The following is a 12,738-nucleotide window of genomic DNA, read 5'->3' as shown; positions in this document are numbered from 1 at the left end:
CCTGTGAAATTAATCAATGAAATATAATGATACACAAGCTTGCTCTAATAATAATAATAATAATAATAATAATAATAACAAATTCTTATATAGCACATTTCCCAATACAACGTATCATAGAGTTATATATAAGAACTAGAGGGTGCACTGATGATGCTTCTTGCACAAACGCCACGGGACCCCAATGAGACACGCACGCCATTCTGTACGCACGTTGAATACGAAGTACACGATGGAAATTGTGTTTATTGAACGCTGACGCGATGCTGTTTTGTCAACTTACAAAATGGCCGCACAAACACACGCTTAGCAATGCCAGTTTGTTCAACTTAGAAAGTGGCCGCCTGCGCGCATGCCGGGGCGCGTATATAGGCCAGTGCGCCCTCTAGTTCTTATATATAACTCTTTGGTATCAATGCACTTTACATTAGTTCCCATGTCACTGGGCCAATAAACATTCAATGTATTTTGTTTTGTACTGTTATGGCGAATAAAATAATAATAATAATAATAATAATAATAATAACATCCCTTTAATCTTTCTCAGCTCCCAATAGGGAGTATACAGCCCCGAGCTGACGTGGTGCTCCGAGGGCTTTTTCATTCACATTATCAACCTCTACCCTCGCAGGTACCCATTTATACCCCTGGATGAAGAGAAGCAATTATAGTAAAGTATCTTGCTCAAGGACACAAGTGTCACGGCCGGGATTCGAACCCACACTCCGGTGACTTGGCATCAGACCTTGAATTCGATGCTCTTAACCACTCGGCCGTGACCCTCTAGTCATCAGCAGAGATTGTATTGTAAAATGGATATAAAGTATACTTACTGGAGCACATGTCAGGCTGCATATCTTCTCACACGTTGGGGTCGTTGAACCAAGTTCGCACTTACATGTCTCGCACGGAGAGTCACCAGGAAATTCTTGATCCACCTAAAAGCGAGAAGAAATTTATTTTGGTAAAACAACTTTTCTCTTTTCCTCTTCGACAAGCTCCACCAAATCAAATCTTTCAATGCAAGGAATGTCAGTTAAAGAGTGTATGTACTTTTTGTAGGACAAAAAAACACAATGTCCACAGATTGACACTAAACTTACATAGTTTGAAGATTATGATAGTAGCAGGATTTTGTTATATTATGGAAAAAGTAACGGCTGATTTTCTTCACCAGCCCGACTTAACATATCCACCCTGCTGGGTGTTCAAGGCGCAGTAAAACCCAAAAGCAAAACCAAAACCAAACATAAAATTAATCCTTGAAAACCTGTGACATAAGATAAGTTTTGAGAAGAGACTTGAATTTTGCGGTACAAAGACAAGATAGAAGATTAAGTGGTAGAGAGTTCCAGATGCGTGGCGCGGCTGAAAAAAAAAGACCTGTCACCCCATGAGTGTCAAGACTTGGGTTCAATGAGGAGAAGCATGGAACTTGTTTGAAGATTCCTTGATGGAGTGTAAACTTGAAGCAATTCAGAAATATAGTGGGGAGCCTTGCCATTAAGAGCTTTGTGGACAATGAGCATCAGCTTGAAGATGATTCGTTGAGAGATAGGGAGCCAGTGTAGTTTTTTATAAATGCTGTAGTTTATCATTATAATATATTTATAAAGGGCACAGTATGTGAAGAGCATTCAAGGGCCAGTTGCTAGCAAGTCCCTATGGTTAATTGAAAAAGATGTCCTTTCCCATGGCACCCAACCCAAAACAAAAATAAAATAAAAAAGGAAACGGGTTTCTTACAGGGTAAACTTCATCCCCGTAGTAACATTCACAGTTTTCTTCATCCGACATGTCGTCGCAATCGTTGTTTCCGTCGCAAACCCCTTCTGATGAAACGCATCTCGAGCAGTCGTAGCATGTGAAGTCACCAGGAGGGCATGTGCACGGGGTTGTGACAAACAATGGGGTTGTTGCAGTACCACCGGCTGTTGTAGAACCAGCTGTTAAAAAAAAAAAGTATTAATGATAATAATAATAATAGTGGCTTCTTTTATAGCGTGCATTTCTGTCACTGAGTGACGCTCAAGGCACTTCAACATTCAGTATTTTCCTGCATGGTACATGTACATGTATGTGGGCCATAGAGTTACATGTATATATAAGAACTAGAGGGCGCACTGGTGATGCTGCTTGCACAAACGCGACGGAACCGCAAGGAGACAAGCACGCCATTCCTACTCCTTTTAAAGGCAGTGGACACTATTGGTAATTGTCAAAGACTAGCCTTCACAGTTGGTGTATCTCAACATATGCATAAAATAACAAACCTGTGAAAATTTGAGCTCAATTGATCTTTGAACTTGCGAGATAATAATGAAAGAAAAAAACACCCATGTCACACGAAGTTGTGTGCATTTACAATGTACATGTAAGATGGTTGATTTTGAGACCTCAAGTTCTAAAACTGAGGTCTCAAAATCAAATTCATGGGAAATTACTTCTTTCTCGAAAACTGTGGCCCTCCAGAGGGAGCCGTTTCTCATGTTTTATACATGTACCATCAACCTCTCCCCATTACTCGTCACCAAGAAAGGTTTTTTGTTAAAAATTATTTGGAGTAATTACCAATAGTGTCCACTGCCTTTAATGGGCAAGCGCTGAATTTTTGCGCTAGCTGTGTAAGTAAAGAATGCATAATCATGTGGATTTCACACACACCCACAAGCAAAAATTCCCTGCTAGCCTGTACAATATGCTTGACATTAGCACTGAATTCCTTGCTTCTGTAAGCGCCATCTCTTTGCCGATTGTAAGCAGAGCCATACACAGGGCCAGGTAGAGACTGAAAACACCAGGCCTAATAGGCGACATAGGCGATTGCCTCGATGCCCCCTGGGCCCAATTTCATAGAGCTGCTAAGCACCAAAATATGCTTAGCGTGAAATTTCTGCCTCGATAAAAACAGGATTACCAATTCATCAGCTGAATACCAGTAACAAGCAATATGCAACAAAAAAATTTTTTTTGGGGTAATCCTGTCGTTATCAAGGAAGAAATTTCATGCTCAGCAAATTTTTGTGCTTAGCAGCTCTAAGAAATTGGGCCCTGGTCGTTGCCTTGGTGCCATTGAAATGCTCCAGTAAAACTTTACAATTTGAGATGGCGGACACATTACTACAACGCTACAAGGTTAGGGTAAATTTGTCTGAATACAACCAAACCAAACAGTGCACTCCTATCACGCCCACCATACATGTACCTCAAACAGGCTTATGCCCTTTAAAAAACATATCCACATAGTGCTCCCGGCAGGATTCAAACCAGGGCCAAGAAGTCAGGGCCAGGGCTTAGTCACAATGTACCCCTTACATATGAATTCTTCAGACTATAGAGACGAGACAGTTGCTATGTCAAATGGTGCAGGGCAAGCTTTTGTATAGCAACCTCCAGGATGAGCAAATCCTGGTGCCATTGTGCCATACACATCCATTCAGATTTGGGGGGGGGAGGGGGGGTTCACCGTCTATAATAACTAAGCAAAAGCTTGCCCCTAATCATGTGACATACCAACTGTCGGAGGAATTCAAATTGAACTGGTAACTTCTGATCAAGCACGTCAATGTGCTAGACAATATTAAAATCTAACACGCAGCCAAATATGGCTTAGTGTACTTACGTGTTGTACAAGTGGGTCCCTGGCAGATCATTGAGCCATTCACACATGTACTTTAAACAAAAGAACAAAAGCAGAAGTGTTAGATCTTGTGTCATTATTCGCAGAAGTTTTATTTTATTTATCAATTTATTTGTCTTTGTTTGGGGTTAGGCTACTTTACCATATTTATGTCATTGTGTAACTGAATGCAGTGTTAAACTATGTACTTGATTTTTTTTTTTTTTAAATAATCTTTCTTCAAGTTTGCTCCGAAAAAACCCTAAAATCCACTCTTGGTAAGGGTCTACAAGAGAAAAATGTTTAGGATGAAAATAACTCATGGGAGCTGAAGGTAGGAATTGATAATCCTCTTAATGACAGTGGACACTACTAGTTTTTGTCAAAGACTAGTCTTCACAGTTGGTGTATCTCAACATATGTATGCATAGAACAACAAACCTGTGAACATTTGAGCTCAATCGGTCAATAATGAAAGAAAAAACACCCTTGTCACACGAAGTTGTGTGCTTTCTGATGCTTGATTTCAAGGCCTCAAATTTTAAACTTGAGGTTTCCAAATCAAATTCGTGGAAAAATTACTTCTTTCTCGAAAAGTAGTCACTTCAGAGAGAACTGTTTCTCACAATGTTTTATACTATCAACCTCTCTCCATTACTAGTAATCAAGAAAGGTTTTAGGATGATAATTGTTTGTAGTAATTACCAATAGTGTCCACTGCCTTTAAAAACAGTCTAGATTGTAGGATGGAGGGAAACGTACATGTGCCCCTGGGACCAATTTCATAGAGCTGCTTAAGCACTTAACAGTAGCTATAAGCACAACAAAATTAAAGCCTTCTTTAAGGAGTGGTTTTCAAAGAACTATTTGGTAAAAAGTAACATTCATTTTCTAAGAAAAACATTCAACATGGATTTTTTTCTTCTCAAAATTAGAAAAAATTTTCAGTTAAAGGTCAAGAAATAGTTGGTAACTGTCAAAGACCAGTCTTCTCACTGGTGTATCCATTTCAAACCTGTGTAAGTTAGGGCTCAATCGGTCATTAACAATTGCAAGAGAATAATGAAAGAAAAACACCCTTGTTACACAAATGTGTGTGCTTTCAAATGCCTAATTAAAGACTTCAGGCCTGAAGCCTTTTAACATTTGAGTGAGAAATTACTGCTTTCTCAAAAACTACATTGCTTTAGACGGGGCAGTTTCTCACAATGTTTCATACTATCAACAGCTCTCCATAATTGCTTGTTACCAAGTAAGTTTGTATGCTAACAATTAAATTGAGTAGTTACCAATAGTGTCCACTGCCTTTAAAGGCACTGTACCAATTTGGTAATTGTAAAGGACCAGTGTACCCACATGGTATATCCCATCGTAAGCATAAAATAACAAGCCTGTGAAAATTTGGGCTCAATTGGTCATCGAAATTGCGAGAAAATGATGAAAGAAAAACCACCCTTGTTGGACGGACTTGTGTACTTTCAGATAGAAGTCTTTCATTATTTTAGTGGAAAATTACCTCTTTCTCAAAAACTACGTTACTTCAGAGGGAGTCGTTTCCCACGATGTCTTATACTATCAACAGCTCTCCGATGCTCGTTAGCAAGTCAGTTTTTAAGTTAATATTTGTTTTGAGTAATTACCAAACATTAACAACCATATGTGACCCGCTCTGCAAAACAAGGGTATTAAGGGACGATATGCTAATTACATTTAAAGAGGCGTTCAATGTTGAGATACTGAAAATATTTTCACAACATGATTTTGTCTTTCTTGATTTATTGGCTTCTATTGCATTAATACTTCCATATTTTATTCACAGAAATAACATTTTTCTTAGTTGAAAAAAACAAAGGTTTTTGTATAAATTTTAGGCAACTTCCCTTAAATTTTGCTAGGTTTAAGGAGCTGTTTCTCTGAAGGCACTTTCATTAAATTGTAAAATATGAATACGCAAATATCAGTATATTTCCAGAACGCAAAATGCCAAAGGGTTCAAACCTTCACCAAAATAAAGCTTATAATAACACCAATTTAGCTGTGTATGTAACTCAATTTACTTATTTTGTCCCTTAATAACCATTTTTGCAGAGCCGGTCACATATAGCACTGAGCCAGCGATATTCCTAAGTTGTTTTTTTCTACTCACCAAGTTTGACAGTTCTCAATGACGATAAACCCAGCCTGTACTTCTTCATCGTTATACAAACACACGCATTCGACCATATCCACGCATTCTCCATGATAAAGCTTGAAACCTGGCGGGCAGTGGCAACCCTCCACACAAGTCACTTCACAACCAACAGCGGCAACTTCTGGAGAATCGTAACACTCTCCGTGACAAACTTCCCCGCAGGCTTGGTACTCCATACCCTTCTCACACTGCAGACCTTTAGAAATATATTAATAATAATAATAATAATAATAATAATAATGGTGTTGCATGATAATAATAATAATAATTTTAATAATGGTTCTGTATTGTATCAAATTGTATCACTGTGAAAAGAACTTTACATGCGAGATACAATCAAGGAAAAAAAAACTTGTCAGATGAAGTTGTGTGCTTTCAGATGCTTGATTTCGAGACCTCAAAATCTAAATCTGCGAGTTCTTGAAATCAAATTCGTGGAAAATCACATTGTCACTTGGCAGGGAGTCGTTTCGAACAATGTTTTATACTCTCAACCTCGCCCCATTACTCGTTACCAATGAAGGTTTTATGCTAATAATTATTTTGAGTAATTACCAATAGTGTCCACTGCCTTTAAATTTCTATCACTGTTAAACTTACCGCAGTTTCCATCGAATCTCCACGGTATTGGCACATTCATGCTGTTACAGAGTGCAGCGTAGTTACTGATTGCCGTACACAGACACTCACAATCACCGCCTCGATCACATCCACAAGTATCGAAGACACAGTTATCGTAGTAATCTTGAGGATCCACCTAAATTGACAGAAAAATTAGTCAACATTTTAGCTGTTTACCTTCAGCATGCGCTCATCCTCGAATCAGATGCTCGAACCAGAGTGTGATTATCAGACGATAACCTACTCTCAGTTTCTATATTGCACTCTGCGTTCTGTGTGTGTCGATGCGTCACGCTCCGCATATGGTCAGTGCAAAAGTTACGTTCTAATCTGTGCGTGCAAACCCTCCCCCCCCCCAAAAAAAAAAAAAAACAAAAACAAAAAAAACCTAACCTAACCTCATTGACTTAATGAAGCTGGAAGATAAATTGAAGATCACAATCGCGCTCATGGAGTACAGAAAAATATAGCGCGTCTGATTCCACTCGCGCTTACGGTAACAACAAAGAAGAGTGTTGATATAACTTTAAAATATTTAAAAATAGGCCAATTTCAGAAAGAGTTAGGAGATAATAAAAACTTAAGGATCGTTCTAAATTAGGACGAGTATGTTGTCCTAACTTGAGATAAAACTAACTCTTTGTGAAAAAACTGGGGTCACTCCATTTTCTGTAATCCTTGACTCTGAGGACATACACCTACCACATGGTGACAGGGTTCGAAGATAGCTTTCTTGATGATTCCACAAGCAAACTGGGCCCAATCACGTCGATCAGGAGCCACATCGCACGGATGGACTGGATCAGGTGGCATCTCACAGCTACCGTCCACTCTCCAGCTGTGACCGAACAGAATAGCGGTTGCTTCTACCTCTCCTGATCTGGTTCTGAAATCATCATCGGCGTTACCATCAAAGTCACCGCACAGGCCGCAAACTTTCCCTGCGAATCTCCCGTCTAAGGTTATGTAGATGGATGTGCCGTGATCCCACAACGCAGTTACGCCTGGGTGCAATAAGAAAACTATGTTAAAATCTCATTCTTTGATGAAAGAATTGTCAGGTGCGCCGAGCGATGAGTTCTGATTTGCAACGTTTTCATTTTTGTCGGTAAAGTAATTTTGACAAAAACATTCACCCTGGAACAAAGCTCCATACAGGGCCCAATTTCATAGAGCTGCTTAGCACAAAAATTTGCTTAGCATGAAATTTCTTCCAGTGGTAAAAGCAGGATTACAAACCAAATTTCCATTTGTTGCATATTGCTTGTTACATGTATTCAGCTGTTGTTTGCTTATCCTGAAAATCACGTGGAAATTTGGTTGGTAATCCTGTTTTTATCAAGGCAAAAAATGTCATGCTGAGCAAATTTTTGTGCTTAGCAGCTCTATGAAATTGGCCCCAGGCCATCTGGTTTCAAGTCTGCCCACCTAGTATTCACTGCCCACTTTTGTATCTATTTCACATAGAGCTATATTTTATTGACTAGAGCGCTAACTTGCTCTGCGTTTTGAAGCCACCCTGGGCGCAGACATGTTTGATGTGTTGCGTGACTACGGAACGATTTAAATTTTAAAGAACACAAACTGCCGCGATTTGGTTACATTTGGCGTGTTCGCTTTCGTCTACGACTGCCCATTTGCATACATCCGCACTACGAAAACCGCAAGCTCGACTTGATTGATGTACTAAAAAAACTTGACGCAGATAACGCTCGCAGTTTGCATGCTCATCAGCAGATTGTGCGTTCACATTTGCTGCATTCTTTGGTTCAATGACACACAGAAAAGAACAAACACACTATCTTGCAAATAGCCATTCACTTGCCGTACAAAATTTCAAACTTTTGTATTGGTTTGTACATAAACATCATGGATGCGCCCACAGGGCTTCAAAACCTTAGTGCGTGTGTAACGGGGTGTTCGCGCTCTTGTCAATATAATATATCTCTAAGCTATTTCGCTCCTTACACTCTGCCTGGTCTGGAGAGTTATTGAAGTGGTTAGGATTAATAGCTCACTGAGCCATCTCCCTGACAATACTTCCAGGGGAGTATAATGGGCGGTTGTTAAAGATTGTTCATGCTCTGATTTCTTCCCGGTTTGATTATTGTAATTCTCTCTTCTGTCTTTTACAACAGAATCAAATCTCTCATTTGCAACGACTGCAAAACACTGCAGCTCGGCTGGTCACTTTGTCCTCCAGGAGAACCCATATTAGTGCTGGGCGAATAGTGACATTTTGATATTCGGATACCGCTGCCCAACTATCCGAAATTAACCGGATGTTTGAAAAGTTTTTTTAGAGGCACTATTAAAAATATTTAAAAAAATTAAAATATTTTTTGCCGCTAGAGGGCGCTGTTCATTTGTGAATGAGATCTTATGGCGGATTTATATTAGTTTTAGACAGTGTCACTTGGTTCATTCATAAAAATAACCATATCTAACTTAAAGATGGCGATTTGCTTTTTCTTTTGATCTTGATTGACTCTACGTGAAGGAAAACTTTCGTAATCTTTTAACAAATTACGTCAGAAGTGTCATTGTTTTAACTCTTCACAGAGGTGAGCATAGTTAAATACTTAGTTTATGCTGTTTTATGCTGTCTTATTAGAAGTTTCATAAGGATTCAGACAAAACATTCCTATGAGTTGTCGCCCGATGTCCGCGGATATTCGGATATTAAAGAATATCCGGTTTAAATAGGTATTCGCGCCCTATGCGGATATCCGGTTAGAAAAAAGATTCGCGGTTACGGATAGGAAAACCTATTCGCCATTAACCGGATATTCAAATAATTCACCCAGGCCTAACCCATATCACTCCGGTTTTGAATGCTCTTCACTGGCTCCCTGTTCAATATCGCATTCAATACAAATTACTTCTGCTTGTTTTTCATTCTTTACATGGTTCTGCTCCTCAGTATAATTGTCAATTAATTACCCGTTACAATCCTTCCAGATGTCTTAGATCATCCACAGGCTGGTCCTTTACTTTGGAATAATCTGCCTCTTAATATCCCTAACATGTCCTCTGTTCATAAGTTCAAAGAGGCCCTCAAAACCCACTTTTTCACAGCTGCCTTTTTATTAATTTTGTGTTTCTTCCTTGCGCCATGAGCATCACTTGTGGTGGATACCGGCGCACTATAAGTGTTCATATTATTATTATTATTATTATTAAAGTATCATTGCCACTGGGGGATAAATCACAGCTTATGATTCACATGATGAAAGTTCTGATTTGCGCTGATTTAAATTACTAATGAATTGACAAGAAAATACTTTACCATGTCTGGTGTTGATGACGAGGAAAATTCCAGACTTGATGATGCGATAGGCTGCTTTAGTCTGTTTTGGAGGACGTGGGGTAATAGCTGGATCCGCTCCACGTACGAGATAAATGTTCACGTCAAGAATCTGGATGGAAACTGCCTTGGTGCAAGTCACTTGACCCGTTCCACAGGGGACGTTTTCTACGTATACACTGAAGACGCTCGTGTAGCCTGGCTCCCCGCAATCGTCCGACGTTAACACGTACTTACAGTCTCCTGTAATAACAATAGTAATAATAATAATAAAGTGCATTCATATAATAACTACTATTATTTGTTTATGCAAAATATGAAAGATAACTGAGCAAACTGACATTGTACTCAATAAAGTATGCCTATCTTAATGCCTATTTTGCAAAATATTTATATCATGTGACAAATTCCGTCATTTGACAAAGTACACGAAATGGGATAGACTAAGAAGTGTTATTTTTAAGAAATCCAATTCCTTGATACTGTTACATTATCAATACGGGAAATAGTTTAAAGTCACCTGGAAATAGATTTTTTTTCTTTCAAACATAAGAGTATATGCTTACGAACAATAAAACAATCTTTTTAGTAATTGTTTGTCATGTTTAAAAAATATATAAAGTTGTTTGGGGGCTGACTCCGCCTACCCCTTTTGTGACGTCAATCGAGGCAGACTTTGCCTCGATGCGTATAGTAAACACACGTGCAAAGTACATGTACGTCCAAGTCGTGAGTTGGTACATTTCAAAAAGTGTTTTTCTGCGTTCAGCAGCAATACACCCGGTCGGCATTGCCAGAAAAAAACAAAAACATTTTTTTGTTAAACGTACAAACTCACGATTTGGTCCGTACATGTACTTTGCAATTGTGTTTACTCTACGCATTACAGGCAAAGTCTGCCTCGATTGACGTCACGAACAGCGCCCTCGCGGGTCGGGTCTACTCTTAAACTTGTAAATAACATAAGAACTGATTTTTTAAAACCTTAGCTAACTGTTTATTCACATTCCACTCATCAAAACACATATATGAGTGACAAAAGCTTAATTTTGAAAAAATACCACTTCCAGGTGACTTTAAGTCAGAGAACAGATTCATGTAGATTCGTAGAAATAAGGCTCGTACATTCTATCCCAAATCTGAACTTTCTTGTCCATTTTCCTTAACAGAACTTGGGTTTAGGGGTTTTATAGAAGAAGTATGCTACATGTGTACATTACCCTGGAACTCATATTTGCGTCCATCGTAGGTAAGATAATGCGGATCACCATATCCTCGACAGGTTGCTGAAAAATTAGCAGAACATTCCACAGTCAAAATAAAATAGACAAAATTGTTCTTGAGTTTTCTTTCGTAAACACTTATGATAATCTGAAATCCTTATTCCATAATCTTATGGATTGGTAGTGACTAATGTCCTCCAATACGGACTTTCTTTTTGTCCGTTATCTAGAGTCAAATATTATTGATCTCCATTCGTTTTCTGGAGACCAAGTTTTTGAAATCTACACAAAGGAATAGATGGATTGTGATAGGCGTCATCGGCCGCCATATTTGATGAATTGTGAAGGCATGAATAGCTACTACTTTTCCATTGGTAATACATCAAAGATGGCGGGCCATGACGCGTACTGCAACCCATCTATTGACAATAATGATAATAATAAATCGTTCTTATAAAGCGCAATACACACTGAGTCCCAATGCGCTGTACAAAGTCAAAAAAGATAAAGAAAACCAAACAAAATTATATAGACTTTAACAAGTGAGTTTGACCCCCAAAATGGTTATTACATAAAAGTTCAATTTAAAAATGTCTGCTTTTCACCACAGTAAAACGGGAACTACACATCTTTTTCACAAGTTGGTGTGTTAACATTTAATTACTAGGGTCATTAAACTTAATGACTAAATAAGACTTCCGACCTGAAGCCATTTATTAGGCATCTGAAAGCACACAAATTTATGCAACAAAGGCGTTTTTTTTCTTTCATTATTCTCTTGCAACTTCGATGACCTTTCGAGTCCAAATTTTTACAGATTTGTTGTTGTTTGCATATGTTGGGATACACCAAGTGAGAGTACTGGACTCTTGACAATAACCAAAGGTGTCTTTAATTATTAAAGGCAGTGGACACTATTGGTAATTACTAAAAATAATAATTAGCATAAAACCTTACTTTGTAACGAGTAATGGGAGAGGTTGATGGTACATGTATAAAACATTGTGAGAAACGGCTCCCTCTAAAGTGCCATAGTTTTCGAGAAAGAAGTATTTTTCCACGAATTTGATTTCGAAACCTCAAGTTTAGAACTGGAGGTCTCGAAATCAACCATCTTAAAGCACACAACTTTGTGTGACAAGGGTGTTTTTTCTTTCATTATTATCTCGCAACTTCGACGACCGATTGAGCTCAAATTTTCACAGGTTTGTTATTTTATGTATATGTTGAGATACACCAAGTGAGAAGACTAGTCTTTGACAATTACCAATAGTGTCCACTGTCTTTAAAACAAATTATTTTTGTTTGTGCAAACTCTGGCAGTGTGACATCGCCAACAAATGGCTTGTTCAATGTTCACCAATAAAAAGCAAGTATTGTTTCAAGCTTTACACGGTGTAGGGTAATAAAAAGAAACTACAAAAAAGCAAATCTTCACCTGGACAAATTTTGTCTTCGCAATAGAAGGTTCCACCTGGAAGACAAATACTGAAAGAAAAAAAAAAAACACAACAAAGCAAAAACATTAGGCGTAGATCTTAACCCTGTGCAGCAGTATGCCAGATTCCATGTGGCAACACATGGTTTTTCAGTCCTCGACCGTCCAGTGACAAATTGCGAAAAATTTCGCGCAAAACTGGCTGCTCACAAGTTCTTCTGACATGGTATCAATCGACAAAGCCATTGACTTGAAGATTGAATGCCTAGTAATAATCAATGGCTAACATCTAAGATGGGAGTGTATGTACCAAATGCCCTGGGGTGTGTCAAGTGTCAG

At 38.6% G+C, this 12,738-nt stretch overlaps 1 protein-coding gene across 1 annotated transcript in view; it reads right to left on the bottom strand.

Moving 5' to 3' along the window:
- The window catches only part of LOC117305789 (SCO-spondin-like), a gene marked incomplete at its 3' end in the record, with an annotated part of 73,017 nt that overhangs the window by 35,167 nt on the left and 25,112 nt on the right, over positions 1-12,738 (bottom strand). The window contains 9 exon segments of the mRNA XM_033790664.1: positions 834-938; positions 1,747-1,946; positions 3,623-3,672; positions 5,766-6,006; positions 6,411-6,567; positions 7,134-7,435; positions 9,721-9,981; positions 10,959-11,024; positions 12,400-12,449. Of these exon segments, the coding sequence (XP_033646555.1) occupies positions 834-938; positions 1,747-1,946; positions 3,623-3,672; positions 5,766-6,006; positions 6,411-6,567; positions 7,134-7,435; positions 9,721-9,981; positions 10,959-11,024; positions 12,400-12,449 (1,432 nt within the window).

The sequence above is a fragment of the Asterias rubens genome, unplaced genomic scaffold (genome assembly GCF_902459465.1).
Source record: "Asterias rubens unplaced genomic scaffold, eAstRub1.3, whole genome shotgun sequence".
In the NCBI taxonomy this organism is placed as follows: Eukaryota; Metazoa; Echinodermata; class Asteroidea; order Forcipulatida; family Asteriidae; genus Asterias; species Asterias rubens.
This window is presented reverse-complemented; position numbering and strand designations above follow the sequence as displayed.